Source organism: Phyllobates terribilis, unplaced genomic scaffold, assembly GCF_046119375.1.
Source record: "Phyllobates terribilis strain yellow unplaced genomic scaffold, ASM4611937v1 Scaffold_1__5_contigs__length_1240528914, whole genome shotgun sequence".
In the NCBI taxonomy this organism is placed as follows: domain Eukaryota; kingdom Metazoa; phylum Chordata; class Amphibia; order Anura; family Dendrobatidae; genus Phyllobates; species Phyllobates terribilis.
This window is the reverse complement of record NW_027362761.1, coordinates 48,527,218-48,553,857: the sequence shown is the minus strand read 5'-3', so window position 1 is coordinate 48,553,857 and position 26,640 is coordinate 48,527,218. Positions and strand designations below refer to the sequence as shown.

General features: G+C 41.9%; 1 protein-coding gene across 1 annotated transcript in view; it reads right to left on the bottom strand.

Moving 5' to 3' along the window:
• Positions 1-26,640, bottom strand: part of DGKQ (diacylglycerol kinase theta) — a 157,820-nt gene that overhangs the window by 106,653 nt on the left and 24,527 nt on the right. Inside the window, exons 2-3 of the mRNA XM_073661678.1 lie at positions 24,505-24,584; positions 504-606 (exon numbers count right to left, since the gene is read on the bottom strand). Coding sequence (XP_073517779.1) covers positions 504-606; positions 24,505-24,584 — 183 coding nt within the window. The remainder of the gene's footprint in view (positions 1-503; positions 607-24,504; positions 24,585-26,640) is intronic.

The window sequence follows — 26,640 nt, the reverse complement described above, 5'->3', positions numbered from 1 at the left end:
TGTGCACATGCCCCAAAAAGCATGCAAAAAAGGTAAAAAATAAATTGTTGATGAAGAGTAATGATCGATTCCCACATGTGACCCAAGACTAGAGTCACAAATTTGACCGTAGGCTGAGAAGAATACATCAAGTAACTATAAAATGTAGGCTAATCAAGGGACACCTCTTCAGATACAGTATGTCAATTTAGATTGATGTTGGGATAAGCTAACGCTTTGGTCTTTTCTATGACATTAGAACATTCAATGTGCACATAGCCAACGATGAGGCAGTCACCTGATAACCAGTTTGTGTCATCAGAAAGACAATGTATCACGGCATGGGCACAGTTTATTTACAGAGCTGCTTTGTCAGTGGTAACCGGTTGCAGAATAGTGGATATGTGGGTATGTAGTTAACTGTGTATTTGTTTCTATAAAAATAGAAAAAGGTTTTTGCATTTGACTGACACGTCCCAATCTAGATATATTTTATCTTCATATAAAAATGTGAAAAGATTTACCTTCACATCTTAAAGCCAAACTGTCTTCGAGAAGTTTTCGACAAACTGCACAGAACTTCCTTTTGTAATGTCCCGGAGGCTGGAAACAATGTGAAACTGGAACCTGAAAATAAAAAAAAGACAGAACCATTTTTTTCACTGACCAGCATTATTCAAGTATTCAGAAAAGATACTTAAAGGGGTAGGTCCCATCTCTTAAGATCCTATCCTAATATGCAGTAGGTGTAATAATATTAGCAAATACCTCCAATTAGAAATGTAGTATAGTTCTTCAGATTCGCTATGTCGCTTACCTCATGAGCAGGCATTGCAGTAGCTTAGGTTTCCATGGTTACGACCAGTAACAGCTATCTGTCACTATATGAGTGGTCATAACCATGGATACCTAAGCTACTGCAATGCCCTACATGAGGTAAGCGACATAGCGAATCTGAAGAACTATACTACATTTCTAATTGGAGGTACTTGCTAATATGATTATTATTACACCTACTACATATTGGGATAGGATCTTGGAGATGGGAATACCCCCTTTAAACTTAAGTTGCATTAGTTTTTTATTAATCAATTCCAGTTCCAAAATAAATATTTATAAGTTATAATCAGACCTACCACCATACTATTGAATGCTCATAAGGTTTTTTTTTTTTTGCAATATGTGGCAAGGAATCCTTGGCTGCTTGCTCCGAGCTGTGGCTTGGATAATGTTCAGGTTGTTCATCTGCTTTGTGCCAAAATCCAAAACAAACACATTACATGTGCGTCTCTGCCTAAACAAGCGAGGTGTTAACAAGCTACAGCAAGCTTCCCCTTAAGGAAAAGACTACCTGATAGCAGAAACTTACTATATAAGGTAGACAATTCTACATATATATATATCTGTGCCTGCCAACATTATTACATTCCAATAGAAACAGAAGCAAATGCCAGCCATCACAAGTTGGAATGAGTGAACCATTGTTTCAATTGTTTGGTTATTAACTCTCTTTTTATTGAAGGAGTAGAGGAAAAATACATTGGCATTTATCTTGGAGAATAAGAATATTGTACGACTGGTTTAAACGTATTGCAGAAAACATTTTAGATGGAAAGAAGATAGATATGAATCATACAAGTTGGTATTGGACTCTCATAACTCAGTAATGTATTTTGTCTGAACCAATGATTCAATTTTAAATTGCAAAATTAAAGGGGAATCTTTCAGTAGGATGAACCCTCAGAAGCCATCTATATGGGCATGCAGGTCATTAGAAGCTGACTAAAATGATACCTTGATATCTGTGATCCGATGTCTTACTCCAGAGAGATCCATGTTTGTTTTTTTTATATGTGTAAATGAGCTTTTAAGATCTATGCGCCGGACATAGATCTCCATGAGAATCTGCCTATAGAGATTATTTTAAATGAAAGAGGGCCTTACCATTGTGAGACATGTAATGACTGACAGTCTGCTCTCCTGGTCTACATCTCTTTTACACTAACCGCTTCCCGACCGCCCACTGTACATAAACGTCAGTCTCTGGGCTCTGTGCAGCGTCGACATTTATGAATGGTCTGCGGTCTCGGAGCGCTCAGGACCCCCAGGGTCCTGCAAGCGCTGCGATTCCTGTGCAGAGCGACAGCTCTGACAGGTAACATCATCGGGACCTGATTGGATCAGGTCCCAATAATGTTAACCCTTTGCTATCTTTTAGATGCCGCGATCCATAGCGATCACGACATTTAGAAGATAGTGAAAGGGAGAGGAGGTCATCCACTCTCCTTTCCGATGGCCCCCGTGATAAGATGTGGCATTGCCATGGCAACCGGAGGTCACATGATTACCTCCCCGTCTGCCATGTACGGTGGCTTGCTAGGCTCAGCCAGCAGCTGAGTCTAACAGGAGATCTCAGTGAAAAATGGTCAGGTCTCATGCAATGCAATACATGTCTATTGCATTGCATGAGACCAATGATCAGAAAAATAAAAATTGAAGTCCTATACAGGGACTAAGTAAAAAAAAAAAAAAAAAAAAAAAGTCTAAAAAATGTTTTAAAACTATTAAAAAAATAATAAAAATCACAAAATAAAAAAATATATATTAAACCAATAAATCCGTATATTTATGCAAAAACAAAAAAAGTACACATATTTGGTATTGCCTCATCCGGAACAACCCGATCTATAAAAAAAACTGTCAAACTAATTACCCCTTCTGTGCACACCATAAAAAAAATAAATAAAAAAAGCAGCAAAAAACTATGCTTTTTCATCCGCCAAACAAAAAGTGGAATAAAACGCGATCAAAAAGACAAATGGAAATAAAAATGCTCCATCAGTGGAAAAATAAAAGTTATAGCTCTCAGGACAAAGAGATGCAAAAACAATTCTTTTTTCTATAAAATAGTTTTTGTGTAAAAGGGCCAAAACTATACAAGTGTAGTATCGCTGTAATCGTACTGACCCCAAGAATAAAGCAGCCTTATCACTTACCACACGTGGAACAGCATTAAAAAAAAAAAACTGAAAAAACAAATCCTGAATTGCTGGTTTTTGTTTATTCTGCCTCCCACAAAACATAATAGAAAGCGATCAAAAATGCTGTGTGCCCGAAAATGGTACGGATAAAAACGTCAACTGGTCTTGCAAAAAACAAGCCGTTACATGACTTTCTCGGCCGAACTATGGAAAAATTATAGCTCTCAAAATATGGCAGTGCAAAAACTAGATTTTGAAAAAAAAAGCGTCTTTTAGTGTGTGACAGCAGCCAATCATAAAAACCCAATATGAATCTGGTATCGCTGTAATCGCACCGACCCAAAGAATAAAGTCGCCTAATCAATTATACCATACGAGGAACGGCGTAAAAAATAAAAATTCTTCACCTGCTGCTTATTTGTTCATTCTGCTTCCCAAAACAACGCAGTATGGCTCTGCTCACATTAATCCTGCGCTCTGCATTGAGCACTTACACCGGGGTTTCCATGTAAATCTCTAAAATATGTGATTCAGATGGAAACCCCGGTGGGAAGATTCCCTATAATGAGGCAGATGGAGGCACCGTGGACGCCATCTGGCCTGTGATCCCACAGTGTCAGTTTTATTTAGGCGTGCATAAAAGTGTGGTTGGCCACAGTTTTGTGCACTTCTGAAAAAAAGGACACTGCTAAACAAAGGCCAGAAGGAGTCCAGAGTAACTTTGCTGCCTCGTCATAGTGAATGGATCCCAAGGGGGTTTCATCTGAATTACATCACTTAGAGATTTAGATGGAAACCCCGATGTAAGTGATCAGCGTAGAGCCGGATAAACATTATGTAAAATGTTCCCAATAAAAGCTTCAACTCAATCCACAAAAAAAGTAAGTCCCCTCTCATTTCCATCATCTGTTAAAGAAAATATAAGGGGCTTCCACGTTACTGAAAGCACAAAGGCTCTGGAAAAGCGAAATAGCCCTTGCCCACCAAAAGAAATTCAGAAAATTCTGTGCTCCCAAATCCAAATGCCCCCCCTTCCCTTCTGAGCCCCACAGTGTGCCTAAACTACATTTAGGATCCACATGTTTGGCATTTCTGTAGCGATGAGAGCCCGCCTAATTTACGGGTGCATGTCTCCAGAAGCATGAGCTGGGCACAACGTACTGGCCACTACAATGTACTGGCCACTACAACGGCAGATTGAAATTTTCACTCAGCAATATCCACTGCTGCTTGTTTCTGGAAAATACCCATGAAGTCAAAATAGTCACTACACCTGTAGATAAATTCCCAAAGGTGTATAATTTCCAAAACTAGAAGAGCAGAATCCCCGCTGAAGTGACCCCATTTTGGGCTCCGGCTGCCACAAGATGTCGGTGGAGGCCCCGCACCACCGGACACCTCCAGCGCAGAACTTGGCAAACAGCATGGGGCTCGCAGCCGCCTCCGAACACCCCATCCTGACCCCGCAGCATCTCCGGCACCTGCTCCACCGCAGCCGGTAAGGTGATTTAACTTTCTAAGATGCACCCCTATTTCCCCCCCAAATCTGTGGGGAAAAAAGTGCGTCTTATAAAGCGAAAAATACGGTATTTTTTCTTCACCGCCCAATGGTATGAATTTCTGTCACATGTGGTGTCAATATGATCACTGCACTCCTAGATGAATTTATTAAGAGGTGTAGTTTGTAAAATCGGGTCATTTATGAGAGGAGAGGTGGGTTCTACTGTTCTGGGACCTCAGGGGCTCTCAGTGGGTTATGTCACCTGCAAACCACAACAGTAAAATCTGCACTGTAATATGGCGCTCCTTCCCTTATGAGCTTTGTAGTGTGCCTGAAAAGTAGTTTTCAACCACATATGGGGTATTGATGTACTTAAGAGAAGTTAAGTAACATTTTCTCTTATTACCCCTTTTGAAAATTGCAAACTCTGGGTCAAAGCAACACTTTAGTGGGAAAAAAAATAGTAATATTTCATTTACTCAACCCAATGTTATACAAGTTTGTGTATCGCCTGATAGTTAAAAAATACTCACTACTCCCCTAGATGAATTCCTTGAGAGGTGTAGTTTACAAAACGGAGTCACTTGTGGGGGTTTCTGTTTCGGTACGTCAGCGACTCTTCAAATGTGACATGGTGTCCGCAACCTATCCGAGCCAGCATAACGCTCCTTCCCTTCCAAGCCCTGCGCCAAAGAAGCAGTTTTCCACCACATATGGGGTATCGGCGTACTCAGGAGAAATCGCTTAACAGTTTTTTGGGTCCATTTTCTCCTCTTACCCTTCTGAAAATAAAAAAAATTTGGGGCTAAAAGATCATTTTTGTGAAAAGTTGTTTTTTTTATTTTTATTTTCCCGGCGCTTATAAACTTCTGTGAAGCACCTGGGGGGAGGGGGTTCAGGGTGCTCACCACACATCTAGAGAAGTTCCTTGAGGGGTCTAGTTTCCAAAATGGCGTCACTTGTGGGGGGTTTTCACTGTTTAGGCACATCAGGGGCACCCCAAACGCGACATGGCGCCCGTTAATTATTCAAGCAAATTTTACATACAAAAAGTTGCCGTGTGCCCAAACAGTGATTTTACCCCTCATATGGGGTATCGACGTGCTCAGGAGAAATTGCACAACAAATTTCCTAGTCCTTTTTTTCCTGTTACCCTTGCGAAAATAAAAAAAAATTGGGTCTAAATTAACATTTTTGTGAAAAAAAGTAAAATGTTCATTGTTTTCTTCCACATTCCAAAAATTCCTATGAAGCACCTGAAAGGTTAATAAAACTTCTTGAATGTGGTTTTGAGCACCTTGAGGGGTGCAGTTTTTAGAATGGTGTCACTTTGGGGTATTTTCTGTCATAAAGGCCCCTCAACGTCACTTGAAATATGATGTGGTCCCTAAAAAATGATTTTGAAAATTTGTTGGAAAAATGAGAAATCACTTGTCAGCTTTTAACCCTTATAACTTCCTGACAAAATTTTTTTTTTTACAAAATTTACATTGTTTACAAAATTGTGCTGATGTAAAGTGGGAAATGTTATTTATTAATTATTTTGTGTGACTTATCCCTCTGATTAAGGGCATAAAAATCAAAGTTTGAAAATTGCAAAATTTTCGCCAAATTTCAGATTTTTCACTAATAAACGCAAGTCATATCGAAGAAATTTGACCTCTATCATGAAGTACAATATGTCACGAAAAAACAATCTCAGAATCAGTGGGATCCGTTGAAGCGTTCCAGAGTTATTACCTCAAAGTGACAGTGGTCGGAATTGAAAAAATTGGCCTGACGGAAAGGCGCAAACGGGCTCTGGTGCAAACGGGTTAAGAAAAACATGGATTTCTCTGTAATAAGATTACAGATATCAATGTATTCAACTTTCTATGGCCTGCATGGCAATACGTGTTAGGAGAGTTAACCCCACTGACCGATTCCCTTTAAGGGCTTGACATGAGCAGATCGTTAGAGAATTTCCCTTATATAACTGCAATATTCTAACTTAGAGGTCATGGACAAAGCTGAAGTCTGGATCAAACTATTATCAAAAGAAATAAATTACCGTACTGTCCAACTAATTAGTAGGAAATTATTAGTTCATACCTGTACAAGGCAAAGCATGTACCAACATAGCTGACACTTGAAGAAAAAAACAACAATAAGAACAGTCCCTTTAAGAAGTTAAGTCAGGGAAAAGTTTTTAGTAGTTATGTTTTAAGTAGTGCTTCCATTGAAATCTATAACCTGTGAGTTGATCATTGTTCTGCCCATGCTTTTATGAAAATTCTTAACATTGGGCAGATTTATGAATCTTGTCTAGTTCTCAAGACATTGCTGATATGTCCCATGATTGGGAATTTCACAGACTATATTGCATGTCTTACAGTTGCTATATATTGTTTCATTGCTATGCAGTAATGTTCACTTTCCTTTCAGGTTTGTCCTCTCTCTCTCCCTGTCTCCCTCTGATGTGGCTGTGATGTAAGTAACCCCTCCCTTCCTCTTCATGTTCCTTCACATTCTCCATTTTAACCACCATAGAAGCTCATGTGCTCTCAGCCTGTCTCTGAGCAAATCTTTTTACCTGCTGCTGTATGTACTACAACAAGATTTCTGCAAGAAAAATAAAGCTTCTTCTGAATCTTCACAACGTGCCTTCCTGCAGCAGAGTTAAACAATCTGTGGACATCGCTTCCATGTAAGTAAGGTGAAGCGGTAATCTGGAAAAAGGGTCTCACAGCGCCCTCTTCTTTCAGCACAGCCATGGAGACAGAATAAGTGCAAACAGACTACCCAGTTTTAAAGTGCACTAGATTTATCATAGTGGTTCGTGCTGTTTGCCGCATCTTTACAATGTCTAATTTAACTTTACGCCACCTATGATTTTGCGTACTTTAAGAACGAGAGATGCACCAAAATTCTGGCACACGTCATCTTTAGGCCATACCCCCTTTCTGATAGATCACGTCCTTTTTCTAGCAAACGAAATTCATAGTAAGGCTATGTGTCCACGATGCAGAAATGCTCTGGATTTTTTCCTGAGCGTTTCTGCATCTCCCCTGGCAGAAAAAACGCATGCGGATTGTACATGCGGATTGTACATGCGGATTGTACATGCGTTTTTCCTGCCAGGGACATGCAGATGTGAAGCGTTCTTCACTTGCATTTCTGCATGCGGGCTGTCAAATGATTTTAGCATCACTTGGAAAGTGCTTGACAACTTGGTCACACTATATAAATCCATGCAAACGGCATAGATTTATATACTGTGACCTTAAAGAATGGTAAAAAATAAATCTATACTTACCTTCTGATGGCCCCTGCAGTCTTTATTCGCTCCATCCTGGCTTGCCGGCAGCTCGCGGTACACTGAAGGACCTGCAGTCACATGACTATGACGTCAGCGCAGGTCCTTCAGTCCACCGCAATCTGCCGGCAAGCGAAGACAAGGAGACCGGGGGCCATCAGAAGGTAAATATCATATTTTTTTTTTTATTTTATTCTTTTTTTTTTTTTTTACAGGTACTATGGTACCCGGGTCCGGAGGAGAGTCTCCCCTCCTCCACACCCGGGTACCATCCGCATATTGAAACGCTTGGATTCCGCATGTACAGATCCAGTGATGCGGAATCCATGCGATCTAATGCAAGTCAATGGCGGCGAAAATGCAGCGCTTCCGCAAAATAATTGTTAGAGCTGCGGAGTTTTCCGCAATGATAATCCGCAGTGGAAATTTCCACAGCATGTGCACAGCACATGCGGATTATCATTGGGGGACATGGCAGGCCTTCTACCAAGCGTTTTTTAAGCGTTTCTGCCGCTGCGGAAACGCTTAAAAAATGCATCGTGGGCACACAGCCTAAAGGATAATAATCCTACAAGTTAGGTTAAAATGGAGGCAGTGAGAATTTCTGGAGCTCTACAAACCATACAATAAATCCTAAACTTTAAAGCAAAAAAAGGGCAAGGAATATACAATGTAAGACTGTTTATTAAATTTTGTCATGTTTCTAAGACAAAAAATTACCTTTAGTAATAAGGTGAGCAATCATTTATTTTTAACACAAACAGTTTATTAATTAAAATTTTAGAAACCAGAGTTGTAATTAGGAGAAATTAATAAAATAGACTCTGAAATGCTGCAGCGTTTCAGAAAAAAAAAACATAGGCCTGATTCAAAGTTTTCACACCAAAAGAGTGGCATAAAAGCTTTGAAGTGTCACAAAAATTTGATGCAACTTGGAGTTGTGGCAACATTTTTCAACTTTTGGCGTTTTCATGCCAGTTTCTTATAGTTCTTCCAAAATGGCCAAAGCTGCAGTGACATGGGGGGTGCATGACATCACAGCTCATTTAATTTTTAACGAACTGTGCCATTCCATGTGCCACAAAACAAAACACTGGTCTGACGCTTCAGATTCCTGAAGAGGTGTTGCCCTGTAGTGGAGACTGGCGAGAAAATTGCTGGACTTGATGAAACAGTTTAAATGCAGATTCTCCCTACTCACTCCCCTCAAGTGATGGGCAGACTCAAGACTGGCGTTTCACACACTTGAGCTACACCAGTCTTGCCGGAATAGAAGGTGCCAAATTCATGAATTCGGGGCCTCTTCTGAGTGACTAAAAATGCTACTTTACTCAGTGACTGGAGTAGCATTTCTGGCGTACCCGATGCCAGCCCTTTTAATGAATTTAATTGGTGGCTGTAGCCACTCCATATTCTGTCCGGGTTCCTCCCCAGCTCCACCCATTTTGGCGCAGCTGATTCAAACTCTCTTGCGCAAAAATGTTGCCACTTTTCAAAGCTTTTATCCAAGCAGGAGAAGGGGAGAGGAGAGTCAACTCACCAGACACGTTGCAGTAGGGATGCCGTTGGAGCCTTTGCACATAGCTGCCCGTGTCTAGGAACAGCTCCGTGCATTTCAAAGCTTTTACACCACTTTTTTGGCGTAAAAAGGAAATCAGCCCCTAAGTTTTTCTTTGAAGCGCCTTAGTGCTTCAGATTTATACATATACAGCAGAAATCATGCAGCAAGTGTCTGATACATGCTGCATGTGTCAGCTGTCAGGTTCCCTTGAACAGTAGGAGAAACTGAAGTACTATTCGGTAAATATATTACTGAATCATTCAAATGGGTAGCTACATTTTGGTTGCTCCCAGTCATGTAGGGGGAAAAAATTGTCTCAATTTAAATAACGGTGAATACTGGAAATGCTTCTGAAAATTCCCATGCAATTTTACCAGCAATGCCTGTTTTATTCAAGAGACTGTTCTATGCAAAAGACTAGTGAAGAACAGGACCAGTAAAAGTATTTCCTGTCCCGTCAGATACTGGCATGTTTGTGGTCAGCATGGTTCTCATGTGTAACATGGATGCTGTTTAATCTGAAACAGCTTGTGTATAATTTAGATTCATGCTGCATTATACAGCATTCTTAATACACAGAACTAAGATATAGTACTTTTGTCTATATTGGGGTAATCACATTGGCTACATTTACACTATAAAAATAAAAAAAGGAGAATCAGCCGAAAAGGGAAATGGTTGATGATGTCAGATTGTCAGTTTTCTGTTTTTTCCATGAATACTACTCTTACATCTAGTTCTTCAGAACCACAATACAATGTGCACTACCACATTTATTGAGCTGTACACTATTACAACACTCATTACTAGTTTATTAGCCTCATGGGTTTTAGTTCCTTTTCACCTAGATTAAACCAATGGAATAAATGAAACTCAAGGTATACTTAATCTTTTCCCACTAAACTAAATATCAATCTGCAATCTGATTAGACTGCATTCTCATTGTGACAGGTTCGCTTTAATTAATGTAAATGAGAAAAGCAACTCAGCTCAGAGGGAGAGGGAAAGAAAGCGTGCAGCTACTGCCAGTGGTTGGCTGTGTACAATGCGCAAGTATGACCATTTCTTTTTTATATGCCCCCTTTCTGATTGTTTTTTTTTGCTTGAAACACGAGTCAAACTATCAAAAAAAAAAAAAAAAAAAACACAAAAAAGAAGAACAACGACCCGAACATATTAAAACAAGGAAATTTTCCTAAGGATCTATGATTTTTACGCACAAAGCGTAAACCTATCAAAGCATTTTAAACCTAGATTTTTTAAGTTAATTTTAACTGGGTATTTAATGTTTTGGAGATTTACTCCAAAACATTAAATACCCAGATGAAATTCACTTAAAAAATTCAAAAATTCCAGTGGGTCAAAAAACTGTTAATACTTTATCTGGTCCTAAAGAAAAATTAGGGAACACAAAAATAGTTACATAAAACAGATAATAAGGCTATGTGCGCACATTCAGGATTTGATTGCAGAAATTTCTGCAGCGTTTCTGCATCTCTTGGCAGGAAAAATGGTGCAGAAAAAATGTGCGTTTTGCCGCGTTTTTGTACATCAATGAATGCTTTTGGAGCTAAATAAAGATATTTGAAAAAAAGTGGGACATCGCTTTAATAACCCTTGGATTACCGTCAGACCAGTGGTGAATATATTGATTCATTTAAATGATTAAAGAATGTGTCTGTTGTATTTCAAATAAAGTGTTTTAGTGTGTGTGTGTGTGTGTGTGTGTGTGTGTGTGTGTGTGTGTGTGTGTGTGTGTGTGTGTGTGTGTGTTTATTTAACGCTTTAATTAGGTTTTGCAATGAAAGGGTCCTATTGACACCTTGTCATCACTAAACAAAAGGGCTAGATGTCAGCTAATCCAATAAAGCCAAGCTCATGTGCATTTCAATTCAAGTCATTTCTGTGGCAGCTGAGAGCTGCTATTTTTAGCCTAGGAAGGTGCCATTAGGCAAACATGTTCCCTGGCTAGCAATAATAGCTCACAGCTGTTTTGTTAGCTGCTATGTCCCCACGATGAGCAAGCAGCAGCACTTTGGAAGCAGCGTATTTTCGCTGCGTCCAAAACGCTGTGTTCTAATGCCGCATTTATGTTGTCAATACATACAGATCCACTGCATATAATGACAGTTCAATCGGTCAAAATCTGCAGCGGAGACTAGCGTCTCCGCTACAGAAATTGACATGCTGCTGGTGCGTTTGGGTACGTGCTCATGATCAGGAGCCGCTGCAGGTTTGAAGCTGCGTGTTTATGCAGCGTCAAACCCGCAGCGTCCAGATGTTACAGCATAGTGTATGGGATTTCTAGAAATCCCATCCCATGTCCACTATGTGTGCATCTGAGGCTGCGAATCACCCGTGGACACTGACATGCGGCGCGTCTTTCAGGACCGCAGCATGTAAATTTCTCTTGCGGAGTCGCTAGTCTCCGCAACAGAAATTTGACTACTAGAATGTATTGAATGCGATAAATCTGTATAGCTCCGTGAACACATGGGCATTTACCTGCGTTCATTACAACGCAGTGTTTTGGACGCAGCAAAAATATGCTGTGTCCAAAGCGCTGTCACGTCTGGATCGTGGGCACATATCCTAAAATGTAAAAAATAGGAATTATTCCTACCGTTAATTACGTTTCCAGGAGTCCATCATAACGGCACGACAGGAGTTAAGTCCTCTGTTCCTCTAGGGACAGGAAACACATGAGAGGTTAAAAGCCCCACCCCCCTATCACACCCTCAGTGTTAGTACTAATCACCAAACCAGGATGGATGCAACTCTATTTTATTATATACATATACCAATGTTACATTCACATTAGTGTCAAGAGCGGGGCGGGAAATATGGTGCCGTTATGATGGACTCCTGGAAACGTAATTAACGGTAGGAATAATTCCTATTTTACCAGTACGTCCATCATAACGGCATGACAGGAGACATACCAAATCAAAGAAATGGAACATTTAGGGCGGGACCACTGCCTGAAGGACTTTACGGCCATAGGCTAATAGTTGACCGGACAACACATCCAATTTATAATGTTTACTAAATGTGGATATATTGGCCCAGGTTGCTGCCTGGCAAATTTGGCCCACTGACGCTCCAGCTCTCTCTGCCCAAGAAGCGGAGATTGCCCGAGTAGAATGAGCTTTAAGCGAAATTGGTGGATCCTTCCCCTCAGATTCATCTGTGAGGGCGATAGTCTTTGTCAACCACCTTGCTAGAGTCGGCTTAGAATCTTTCTTGCCCTTATTCACACCCGAAAATTGCAAAAAAAAGGTTTGAGTCTCTCCTCCAGGGGGCTGTGACTTCTATATAACGAACAATTGCCCTCCTGACGTCCAAGGTATGGAAGGATTTTTCCTTTTCATTTTTGGGGGACTGGCAGAAAGACGGCAGTATTATCTCCTGATTCAGGTTTGAGCTGGACACCACCTTAGGGAGAAAGGAGGGGTCCAGTTTAAGAACCAATCTGTCTTCCAGAATCTTAAGGTATGGGTCCAGAACTGAGAGAGCCTGGATCTCGCCCACCCGTTTCGCTGTAGTAACTGCAACAAGAAAGGCTGATTTCATAGAAAGCAGGTCTATTGATGTTTCTTCTAGCGGTTCAAAGGGAGACTTACATAAAGCCCTCAACACAAGGTTCAGATCCCACGGCGGTACTAGACTCCTTATCGTGGGTTTTAAACGAGAGGTTGCTTTTATGAACCTTGATATCCATGGGTGGTCTATTAAGGAGTAGTCCAAAAAAGCACTCAGGGCCGAGATATGAACTTTTAACGTATTTGGCCTCAGACCCTTATCAAATCCCTCTTGGAGGAAATCCAATATCGCTGGAATATTGGGGTGAGACGAATTTCCCACAGACTGACCTGCAAAGCTACAGAACTGTTTCCAAATCCTAGCATAGATGGCTGACGTTACTGGTTTCCTACAGGCCTGTAGAGTCGTAATTACCCGATGGGAAAGGCCCTTAGAGGCTAGGATCCGCCTCTCAGGTTCCATGCTGTCAATTGGAGGAATTGGATGTTCGGATGTAACAATGGACACTGCAATAGAAGATCTCTCCTGGCTGGGAGTCTGAATGGGAGATCCACCGCCATCCGGTATAGCAGAGGGAACCAGCTCTTTTTGGGCCAGAAGGGCGCTATCAGAATAAGAGCTCCCCTCTCTTGTTGGATTTTCCTTAGTACTCTTGAGATGAGAGGGACTGGAGGAAAGGCGTACACCAGTTTAGTCCCCCACGACTGAGAAAGGGCATCTATTCCTTCTGGACTGTCGGCTGGGTCCAAGGAAAAAAAGCGCTGCAGCTTTCTGTTTTTCCTTGTTGCGAACAGGTCTATAAACGGGGTGCCCCATCGTTGAATGATTTGATGAAACACCTCCGGATTCAGCTCCCAATCTGAGGGACCAACTCTTGCTCTGCTGAGAAAGTCTGCTACCACATTTTCGGACCCCCTTAGATGAATAGCCGATATTGAAAGGACATTTCTCTCCACCCAGTAGAAAATTCTTGCCGCCAAGGATTGTAACCATTTTCCTTTTGGACCTCCTTGTCGACGAAGAAAAGCGATGGTGGTGCTGTTGTCTGAGAAAATTTTTATATGATTTCCTCTGAGCAAATGCTGACATCTTTGAAGAGTCTCTCAGACAGCCTTTAGCTCTCTGAAATTTGACGACCTGTGTTGCATCTCTTTGGGCCACGTCCCTTGTAGATATCTGTTTCCTATGCTTGCTCCCCAGCCTCTTTGGCTGGCATCCGTATGGATCTGGATTGAAGGAAGAAGGATCCAGTCTACCGCGTTTTCCAAGTTTGAAAGGTCTGTCCACAAGGAAAGGGAGTTTTTTAGCTCTTGACAGCCTCATTTTCTTGTCTAACCCCGATGGTTGTCTGTTCCAAACTGACAGGATCGACTTCTGTAATGGCCTTGAACGGGCCTGTGCCCATTTCACGCTTGGAATGCATGAGGTCATCAGTCTTAAGACCCGCATGGCGTATCTGATTGAGGTGGTCTTCCGTTTCTTGAAGCTGTAAATTTCCAGTTTTATTTTTTGTCTTTTCTCCTGGGGCAAGGAGGACTTCTGAAGACTGGAGTCTAAGAGTACCCCTAGAAATACTTTTGTAGTACTTGGATGGAGGTTTGATTTTTCCCAATTGATTTTCCATCCCAAGTATTCCAGGGTTTCGATCGTATGCTCTTGTTGAATAAGAAGAAGAGACTCTGACTCTGCCACCAACAATATATCGTCCAGGTAAGGGATGATTATAATCCCCTGTGTTCTTAAGAAGGCCGCTACTTCTGTCATAACCTTTGTGAATATTCGAGGGGCCGAGGATAGACCGAAGGGTAGGCAAGTGAATTGAAAGTGGTGTACTGTGCCCTCCTGTTCTAGAGCGAACCTTAGGTATTGCTGGTGACTTGGGTGAATTGGAACATGGTAATATGCATCCTTGAGGTCTAGGGTGCACATTACCGATCCCTTTTCTATCAATGGAATGCTGGTTTTTATAGTTTCCATTTTGAATCTTTTGTATTCCACCCACTGGTTTAAGGGCTTGAGGTTTATAACCGTACGGCGTTTGCCCGAGGGTTTTAACACCGAGAAGAGGGAGGAGTAATGGCCTAAACCTTGCTCTGAAGGGGGAACCTGTCTCACCACGTGTAGGGATTGAAGGACTAATATATCCTGCCATAGACTCTTGAGATCTACGGGGGAGCGAGGACGAGTGATTTGGAAACGACGAGGGGGAGTATGGGAGAAGTCTATTTTGAAACCTTCCCCTAAGGAACGTAGGATCCATTGATTTTTTGTAATGGATGCCCACTTGTCCCGAAAGAAAAGAAGCCTGCCCCCTACTCCAATGGCGTCATGGTCTAGTTGGGGCCCCAGAGGCGACCTGATCTGCTCTGTCCTTTCCTCCTTTCCTGTAAGACCATCTCCCCATCTTACCCTTACCCTTGTAATCACGTTTAGGTGATCGACAGGGTCCACGAAAGGGCCGGTATCTTTTAACCCTATCTTCGGGAAATCCTTTTTTCTTGTCGGATGCTCTTTCTAGGATCTCGTCCAACGCTGGACCAAAGACCCGAGCACCCGAAAAGGGAATTGAGCACAATTTATTCTTTGAGTGGCTATCCCCCGACCACGTCTTTAGCCATAATGCCCGTCTAGCTGTATTAGATAATACGCTACATCTAGCTGCGAATCTGACCGATTCGGCCGAGGCATCAGCCATGAATTGCGTTGCCAGCTTTAACATGGGAAGAGAGTCTGATAGCATCTCTACAGGGGAGTCTGACCTAATTTGATCTGACAGCTCGTCCAACCAAAGGTACATGGATCTTGCTACTGAAGTGGCTGCGATATTTGATTTAATTATGGCTGCTGAAGCTTCCCAGCTCCTCTTGAGCATACTCTCAGCCTTCCTATCCATTGCGTCCTTGAAGCAAGACGAGTCTTCAAAGGGGATGGATGTTTTTTTAGCCACTTTCGCTATTGGAACATCTACTTTAGGGATCTCCTCCCAGAGTTTGATATCCTCCGGATTGAAAGGAAGACGGGATTTAAAGTCTCTTGGCACAATGAGTCTTTTCTCCACTTCTTCCCATTCCTCCATAATCATGGATTTTAAATGCTCATTTACAGGGAACACTATTTCTCCGAGTTCTCAGACCTGCGAACATTTCATCTGGTCTGGAATGGGAGACCTGAGTGTCCTCCAAGTTCATAGTATGCCTGACGGACTTTAACAGTTCGTCCGTATGTTCTGTAGAGAAGATATATTTCTTTCTCTCTTGTGAGGGTAACTGAGAGAAGTGATCCTCATCCTCTTCTACACTGTGCTCTGATGCGGAGTTTGAATATTCTCCTTCCTCAGACACCTCTTCCATCTCCCACCTAGGTCTTTTCTGACGAGGAGAAGGCTGTACTATTTGGGGTGACGGTTGTGTATGGGAAGACATGAGGGTCGAGACTGTACTCTGGACCTCCTCACGTATCATAGATCTTATATCCGTCAAAAAAGAAGTTTTTTCTTCCTTTAGGACCTCGGCTATACATTTTTTACACAGCCGCTTTTTATACGAGTCCTGAAGCTTTGTGTTGCAGTCTACACGTCGTCTTAACTTTTTGGAAGAAGATCCAGACCTCTGGGTTCCCCTCTCCTAATCCATAAAAACATATAAAAGGACACCGGAGATTTACTATAAAACCCTGTCCTAGAATACTCTGATCTATCCAGAGAAGGGTTTTAAGCCTGTACTCACACTGCCCAGGGACTCTGAGGGGGCTTCTGACCGTGAAGGATTAGCTTCCATGGTGTCAGTGTGTGTGTGGCTGAGGTGCACCCTTTAATAGGGTCTTACCTGATCCAGGTGATAGCCACGCCCCAGCGATAAGCCTTCTCAATGCCCTGGAGGTTCATCACTGCCTCCGAGCACCTGCGTTGAAGCCCCTCTCCTCATGTAGGAGAAGAAGCGGCGTGCGTTCCACCCTGGAACGCAAGAAGGCCAAAGCGGACGTCCGCTCTTCTGACTCCGCCCGCCGGAAGTCTTGCACAGCGTGCGTTCCACCCTGGAACTGGAACGCACGCCGGCCCCAAAGCGGATGTTCCTGGATGACTCCGCCTCCCGCCGGAAGCCATACACCGCGCTCCTCCGTGGAGCGCACGCCGGCACAGCGCAACGCTCAGAGCCCCCTGTCCGGGGGATACAGCGGTAAGCGGCGGTCTTCTGGCTGAGGGACCCCGCAAAGGGGTATCAGCATGGAGCCTCTGGACAGAAGGAAGGGGAGAGTTCTGAGACCCCCCAATCCCCCTGGCTCTCAGGTAACGCTTTATCTTCGGAAACCTCCCATAGCGTCCTGTCCTGCTAGGGACAGGAAAAACACTAAGGGTGTGATGGGGGGGTGGGGATTTTAACCTCTCATGTGTTTCCTGTCCCTAGAGGAACAGAGGACTTAACTCCTGTCGTGCCGTTATGATGGACGTACTGGTAAAAATAAATAAATAAATGGCGTTGGCTCCCGCATTATTTTCATAACCAGCAGAGGGAAAGCCGATCACTGGGAGCTGATATTAGTAGCCGCGGAAGGGGCCATTAGCCAAAAATGTTAACAGCTGTCTGTTTAGCCTTTACTGGCTAGATTACAGGGGGCCCCAGAAAAAAATTGACATAGGATCCCCCCTATAAAATCTCACCAGAAAAGGCTAAACAGACAGCTGCACGCTGATATTAATAAATAGTCAGGCAAGGGGCCATGGATACTAGCCCCCTCCGCGGCTAATATCAGCTCTCAGTAGTCCCAGAAACGGCACATCCATAAGATGTGCCAAATCTGGAACTTAGCCTCTGCTCTTCCCACTGCCGAGTAGCGGTCGCGAGTGGGGTAATAAGGTTGGGGTTCATGTGACCTCATTACTGCATCAGTGCTGGTGGGAAAAATCGTGAGAATATTCCCGCGCAGCACCGGTGCCGTAAAGTGATGTCCCGGATCCCGGAGCTAGTCCGCTGATCTCCAGCTGATGAACTCACATGACCTCATCCAGCAGCACAGCAAAGTACACTGCCGGGAGCGAGCACGTTCCCATCAGTCGACCCCAGGGGACATCGGGAGGACGCCGGACAGGTGAATATAAGGTGTTTGTTATTTTAATCAGGAGCAGCGGTCGGATGATGGGAGATGTAGTCTTCTTCCCCGACCCGGGTACCATTTTTTCTGCGTTTTTTGCAGCGTATTTGACCCATTGACTTCAATTGAGTCAGTCAGATATGCAGAAAACAACCGCAGCAAGTCGGCAGATATATTTATACCTGCGGGTTTGCTGTGGTTCAATTGAAGTCAATGGGCGGGAAAAGCTGCAGAAACAGTACAAAGAATGGACATGCTTCGGATATAAAAGCAATGACAATCCTGTCAGGAAAATTCCACATCATGGGCGCAGCACATCAGGATTGTCATTGCATTAACTGGCACACGGATTACCTAGCGTTTTTGGTTCAATTCCGAGCGGAAAAATCGCATCAAAAACGCAGTGTGCACATAGCCTTAATGTATTTAAATATTATATGATCACAAAAGCATACAATAACTATATATAGATAAAACATAAGAGTGGTCAACTAAAGAAAAGTATCAGGGAAAAGTACAAAAAATATGGAAATCTACAAGGGATTTAAATGTCTCCCTGACACCTTTTTTTTTGTAGCGATCTGGTTAGAATAGTAATGTCGTACTAGCAATAGTAAAAATGGTATTCGAATATGATATCAATACAATTGCACATGTCCTAATAGATACTGAATGTAACACACCGGTAATGAATAGAACTTAAATAATACCATAATCATGAGAGTGCCCAATGGGGATCCCCCCAAAAAAGTACATCTATATATCACACGACAGTAATAATCCTATGGATAAATGCATAATAAATACCTTAAAAACACAATGAAGAAACGGGTAAAATGCACCTTTCACCCCTCTCTCTTGAGCTTAACAGAAGCAATAAGCAATATATAGCAGACATCAGCCTATGTATGTTTGCCATTACCTTCATGAATTTGACAACTTGCTACATTGTCGTATCCTTTGTATGGAAGCCGTGCATGGAACACGCTCGGGAGCGGAGTCCATTGCATACACGGCTTGCATACAAAACCTTAAACAATATAGCACGTGGTAAAATTCATCAAGCTAATAAAAAAAAAAACTGTACAACCACCATGAAATGCTCCATGGCATAACAGTACTCCATGGAGCATTAAGCGGGTTGTCAAGTCTTCAGTCAATCTACAGTACAGACCAAAAGTTTGGACACACCTTCTCATTTAAAGATTTTTCTGTATTTTCATGACTATGAAAATTATACATTCACACTGAAGGCATCAAAACTATGAATTAACACATGTGGAATTATATACTTAACAAAAAAGTGTGAAACAACTGAAAATATGTCTTATATTCTAGGTTCTTCAAAGTAGCCACCTTTTGCTTTGATGACTGCTTTGCACACTCTTGGCATTCTCTTGATGAGCTTCAAGAGGTAGTCACCGGAAATGGTTTTCACTTCACAGGTGTGCCCTGTCAGGTTTAATAAGTGGGATTTCTTGCCTTATAAATGGGGTTGGGACCATCAGTTGTGTTGTGCAGAAGTCTGGTGGATACACAGCTGATAGTCCTACTGAATAAACTGTTCGAATTTGTATTATGGCAAGAAAAAAGCAGCGAAGTAAAGAAAAACGAGTGGCCATCATTACTTTAAGAAATGAAGGTCAGTCAGTCCGAAAATTGGGAAAACTTTGAAAGTGTCCCCAAGTGCAGTTGCATAAATCATCAAGCGCTACAAAGAAACTGGCTCACATGACCGCCCCAGGAAAGGAAGACCAAAAGTCACCTCTGCTTCTGAGGATAAGTTTATCCAAGTCACCAGCCTCAGAAATCGCAGGTTAACAGCAGCTCAGATTAGAGACCAGGTCCATGCCACACAGAGTTCTAGCAGCAGACACATCTCTACAACAACTGTTAAGAGGAGACTTTGTGCAGCAGGCCTCCATGGTAAAATAGCTGCTAGGAAACCACTGCTAAGGACAGGCAACAAGCAGAAGAGACTTGTTTGGGCTAAAGAACACAAGGAATGGACATTAGACCAGTGGAAATCTGTGCTTTGGTCTGATGAGTCCAAATTTGAGATCTTTGGTTCCAACCACCGTGTCTTTGTGCGACGCAGAAAAGGTGAACGGATGGACTCTACACGCCTGGTTCCCATCTTGAAGCATGGAGGAGGAGGTGTGATGGTGTGGGGGTGCTTTGCTGGTGACACTGTTGGGGATTTATTCAAAATTGAAGGCATACTGAACCAGCATGGCTACTACAGCATCTTGCAGCGGCATGCTATTCCATCAGGTTTGCGTTTAGTTGGACCATCATTTATTTTTCAACAGGACAATGACCCCAAACACACCTCCAGGCTGTGTAAGTGCTATTTGACCAAGAAGGAGAGTGATGGGGTGCTACGCCAGATGACCTGGCCTCCACAGTCACCAGACCTGAACCCAATTGAGATGGTTTGGGGTGAGCTGGACCGCAGAGTTAAGGCAAAGGGGCCAACAAGTGCTAAGCATCTCTGGGAACTCCTTCAAGATTGTCGGAAGACCATTTCCGGTGACTACCTCTTGAAACTCATCAAGAGAATGCCAAGAGTGTGCAAAACAGTCATCAAAGCAAAAGGTGGCTACTTTGAAGAACCTAGAATATAAGACATATTTTCAGTTGTTTCACACTTTTTTGTTAAGTATATAATTCCACGTGTTAATTCATAGTTTTGATGCCTTCAGTGTGAATGTACAATTTTCATAGTCATGAAAATACAGAAAAATCTTTAAATGAGAAGGTGTGTCCAAACTTTTGGTCTGTACTGTATGTGACTGCAGACTTGTGAATCCCCACATCGCACTAACTGCGCGCTGTGAGGATTCTCCAGTACCAGAAGCTGGCGGCCATGTGACTGCATGTATGCGATTTGCATACTTTCAGCCACATGCTGACTTGACGTGTCTCATTTAATATCCCTGCACGGTTAGTAGGCACGTGACCGCATGTATGCAAATTACATACTTGTGGTCATGCATCTGCCGCCGACACCGGAGAATCCTCAGAGCACACACTGCGCACGATAAGAGGATTCACAAGTCTGCAGTCACTCTAAGGCCAGACAACCCCTTTAAGGTATTAATGAACGAGGCCCAGAAAGCATCATCACGAACAAACCATACAGAAAATAAGTTTTTCATGGCCACCGTGAATAGTATATTATGGAACAAGAAAAGATATATTCTTTATACTTTGTGCTTACAGGTAATTTCCTGGATTTCAGTTCTATTAGATGGCAAAATGAGTTAAAATACTTGTGCCCAAAATAACTTTGAACAGAAACCCCAGGACACTCCTAAATGACAGAATCACCTGATATGCATTATTAAAATAACCATCGCAGAGGTCCCAACACTGTCTCCAGGCACTTCTGACAGAGCAGATTTATCATCATGGTAGCTAGAGGGGACCCATTGTTCTTTGGTGATGATGTCCTTGCAATGTCTCATTTCCACAAGAATTATTTGATACAAAAGGTCACAGCCCATGTCCCAGTGTTGACTAGAGCCCAGGAAGCTAGAGGGGACCCATTGTTCTTTGGTGATGTTGTCCTTGAAATGTTTCATTTCCACAAGAATTATTTGATACAAAAGGTCTCAGCCCATGTCCCAGGACAAATGCATAGTCTTCCCTACAGCCTGCAGAGTCTCTTTCTGGTGCGCTTGAGAAGTTGCCCGATATGCCACAATAGTTAAGGATCATATTAACCTTGTATTGCAATTGCTCATAGCTACTGATGTTTAATCGGTACAGGCAACCTTTGAAAAGCAAACCAGTCAAGCTAATGAGACGTGCATGGGGCTACGAAACAAGACAACAGCATTGCAGGCCAGTAGTTATTAGAGTCGGATATAATTCACATACTATACCTAATGGCGTTTTTAATGAAAACTAGCCATTGCAACGTTTCTGAAAAAACAGCGAGCAGTCACTTAATATAACCTGTCACTGATATCATTTATTTGAGAATGGTTCTAGGAGCCAAAACAGGTTTCATTATCAACCCAGCAATAAGACCGCTCATAGATATTAATAGGAAAGGGGGGAAAAAGTTAGGTACCACTTTGTAAGTGCATCTGTGCAAAAAATGTGGATGAGCAAGAAAGAAGAAAAAAATAACATTATAATATATTAGTGATGAACAAATAAACTTCAAGAAATTCTCTTGTCGCCTGTCGCCATTTTACACATTTATATATATTGGTCCTGGGTTCAAATCCCACCAAGGACAAGATCTGCAAGGAGTTTGTATGTTCTCCCCATGTTTGTGTGGGTTTCCTAGGGATTCTCTGGTTTCCTCCCACACTCCAAAGACATACTGATAGGGAATCTAGATTGTGAGCCCCAATGGGAACAGTGCCCATAATGGTTGTAAAGCGCTGTGGTATTAAAGGCGCTATATAAGTGAGTAAAATAAATAAATATTGCATCAGCTAGAGAAAGGTTAAATGACCTCAGGCGCAACCTTCCCCATAATGCCTTGCAGCTTTCACATCATGTGATATAGCGCAGCCAGGATTCTCATAGTCTTCATAAAAGCTGATGCAGGGAATGCAGCAGCCGTTTTAGTGTGAATTAGTATAGTGGGAGAATGTCATGGCTCACAGCTCAGCAATTGAGATAGGGTATGTACACAGGTTTAGTATTTTCAGCATATTTTTCTGTTCCAAAAAGCACATTTTACGTGCGTTTTTTTTTTTCTTATTCATCTGAATAAGATAGGGGAAAATATATGTAAGCGGGTTAAGAACTGGCTCAGTGATAGGAAACAAAGGGTGGTTATTAATGGAACACACTCAGACTGGGTCACAGTTGACAGTGGGGGTACCACAGGGGTCAGTATTGGGCCCTCTTCTTTTTAACATTTATTAATGACCTTGTAGGGGGCATACAGAGTAGTATTTCAATATTTGCAGATGACACTAAACTCTGCAGGGTAATCAATACAGAGGAGGACAATTTTATATTACAGGAGGATCTATGTAAACTAGAAGCTTGGGCTGATAAATGGCAAGTGAGCTTTAATGGGGATAAATGTAAGGTAATGCACTTGGGCAGAGGAAATAAAATGTATAATTATATGCTTAATTGTAAAACACTGGGCAAAACTGTCACTGAAAAAAACCTGGGTGTATTGGTGGACGACAAGCTCACGTTTGGTGGCCAGTGTCAGGCAGCTGATGCAAAGGCAGATAAAATAATGGGATGCATTAAGAGAACATAATTTTACCTCTATACAAGTCACTAGTTCGACCACACTTCGATTACTGTGTACAGTTCTGGTCTCCGGTGTATAAGAAAGACATAGCTGAACTAGAGCGGGTGCAGATAAGAGCGACCAAGGTTATTAGAGGACTGGGGGGTCTGCAATACCAAGACAGGTTATTACACTTGGGGTTATTTACTGTGGAAAAATGAAGGCCTAGGGGTGATCTTATTACTATGTACCAGTATATGAGGGGACAGTACAAAGACCTTTCTACTGATCTTTTTACTCTGAGGCCTAAGACGGGGACAAGGGGGCATCTTCTACGTCGGGAGGAAAGAAGGTTTAATCATAATCACAGACGCGGATTCTTTACTGTAAGAGCAGTGAGACTATGGAACTCTCTGCCACATGATGTTGTAATAACTGATTCACTACTAAAATTTAAGAAGGGCATGGATGCCTTTCTTGAAAAGTATAATATTACAGGTTATATATACTAGATTCCTTGATAGGGCGTTGATCCAGGGAACTAGTCTGATTGTCGTATGGAGTCGGGAAGGAATTTTTTTTCCCCAATGTGGAGCTTAGTGTTTGCCACGTGTTTTTTTTTTGCCTTCCTCTGGATCAACATGTTAGGCTATGGGTTGAACTAGATGGACTTAGTCTTCCTTCAACCTACCTTAAAAACTATGTTACTATGAATAGGTGTAAAACACTGCAAAAATGCTGAAAGAATTGCCATGCTGCAGATGTGAAAAAACGCTTTCAAAGTTCAAATCTTCAAGGAAAAAATTAGAACCAAGAGATTTCAGAAATCTCATTCACTTTGCTGATATTGTAAAACGCTATGTTTATTTCCTGCAGAAAAAAATGGTGCAAAAATGCAATGTGTGAGCAAGCCCATGATGCGACAGCTCAGCAGTAAAGAACTGTTACCATTCATTTACACTTCAACAATACTAAGGTTATGTTTGCCTTAAATAGGTTGTCCACTACTTTATCACACCTGGCACCCCTGCCGATCAGCATTTAATGGCCGGAAATGCTCAATTGGGGAACTGCTTAATCTTTTGCTAGTGGCCATGGCCGGGTACTGCACATCCACCTTCTATTGATTTGAATAGGAGGTGGATGTGCAGGACAGGTCATTGATGATAAAGTAGTGGACAACCTCTTTAAAGAGCTTGAAATTGGCTGGACACTGGCCTAGGAGACCTTAGAGTGTTATTCCTGTGTTATCTGAATAATTGGAGGCTTTACAGTATTTCCTGGAAAAAAAAATTAAAGATAGAGATAGATCATAGAGGAGTTATTGCTATTACTTACTCTTACAAGACTTGGAGTCAGACAACTGCAAAGGATCTTAACATGCTTCAGGCACTTTTCATGTGACATAAAATTGCAAACTGTGAAAAAAAAAAAAAAAAAAAAAAAAAAAGATCTTATTTAGATACATAAATATACAAAAAGAATTAAAAGCACCTAAATTGTGGTATTTTATTCACCACCATGTGTGCAACATTTCAGCTCTACACAGAACCTTTCTCAGAGGCAGATCCAAAATGTGGTGGTCATTTTATAAGCAACTTTTTTATAGTCTAGTCTATAAATACATAGGTGATTTTGCAATACTTCATAGTGTAAACTTTTTAACAATAGTTAGTTTTACTTAGGGTGTGCTACTTAAAGGGGTTGTCCAAGCAATAAATATTGTGCCCTGACATGGGGATAGGTCATCAATATCAGATTGGTAGGAGTGTGACACCTGCCACCCTCCTACACACTCTTCAACATTGAAATTACAACACCAAGAAGTAAATCACAGGATGGATAGACATGTTAATGATATGAAAATGATGGGAAAAAATGGAAAGAGACTTTTCAAAACAGCTTGATTTATTCAGTGTACGAGCAGCACACACAAAACTACATAAATCTTGGCTGCCATCAGTGAGATCATTAATGGTTGCCTGAGGAATGATCTACCAAATGAATGCACTTGAGCACACAAATCATCAAGACCGGCGGCTGGCAGCTTCCTTAACAATTGCTGACCAATGATGTCCCAGATGTTCTCAATGGGAAACATGTCTGCAGACCATGGTAGCATGTTTAAGCCATGCAGACTGCTCACAGTACCATAAGCAACATGCGGCCTGGTGTTGAAGTGTTGAAAAACAGCTACTGGGATACTTTGCAGAAATGGCCGTACAGCTGGTTCCATTACGCTCCTTAATTACAATAGCTGTAACAAGTAATCCAATAATTTAAAAAAATTGCAGTAAGGAGTATGTAACTGACGGAGCATGTCATTTCCTGGGAAAATTGTGTGAAAAAGTAAAGTGTAAATGGCACACCACATATTACTACATCACCTCATCCAGACAATCACCTCATTGAATCACCTGCATTGCTCATTCACTGTGGCTCATAAGTGAGATGCCAGTAAGACGGAAGTACGGTAGCTCCACTTTACGACACAAGATTTTTTAATGAGAAATGTATTTGTGGTGAGTCACAATGAAAATCAGAGACCCTTTAATTTTCTGGGATAATTCCTACCTGAACTCTGCTGTCGAAAGTTAATTGTGCAGTGTAAATGGACTGTAACACATTGTGAACCAGTGTTCTTGGGGACAGCTACTACCGAATAATAAGGCAGTGTAAACAGTCTGTCGATCACCTAATAACTACTCATTCCTGGGGTGAAAATCTGTCGGTCCTGTGTAAATATGGCATGTGCTGCTAAGAACAATAGCAGCCTATGAGCACTGAACAACATATTACAGATCGCTCAGTGACCATCGAAGGCATGGTCTGCCAGTGTAAATAGGCTACTAAACGACCGTCGATCAATAAAATAGCTGTTCGGCAGTTGCGTAGTGCCATGCATCGTGTTATGTAAATGGCCCTATAGAACAACAGACTCATGTTTACAATGAAATCAGACTGCGAGCAGTGCTCAATAACTGCCCATCTCACACACTTCCTGGCAGTTCACATACTATGGCACCAAGTCATCAAAGCAATTTTGCTAGAATTCAGAAGTAAATCGTTTTGAAACGTTGCACAGAACTGTAAGACGATGCCTTACATTCACAATGCATACAAAAACTAAAACAAAAGTGCAGTGGCCTAAATGCAGGCAGTTTTTGCAAAATAGCAAGATCAATTTAGTTCATATGGAGGCCCAGTGACCGATAAATAACATGCAATCATGTAAACACATTCTCTAAACAGGTTTGTTCATGTAAAAACTGCATTTTTTTTTACAGCATTTACTGCATCATGTCTGCATCACAACTACACTGTCTGACCTTACCCAGTGAGTACATAATATGAAAGGGGATTTCCGAAGCAGCATATTACTGTATAGGGCTTTTCATTCACCTGAAACTTCAATGGGCTTTATAGCATAGTACTAGGTAGGGTACCTAACAAAAGTGTAAGCATACCAAGTGT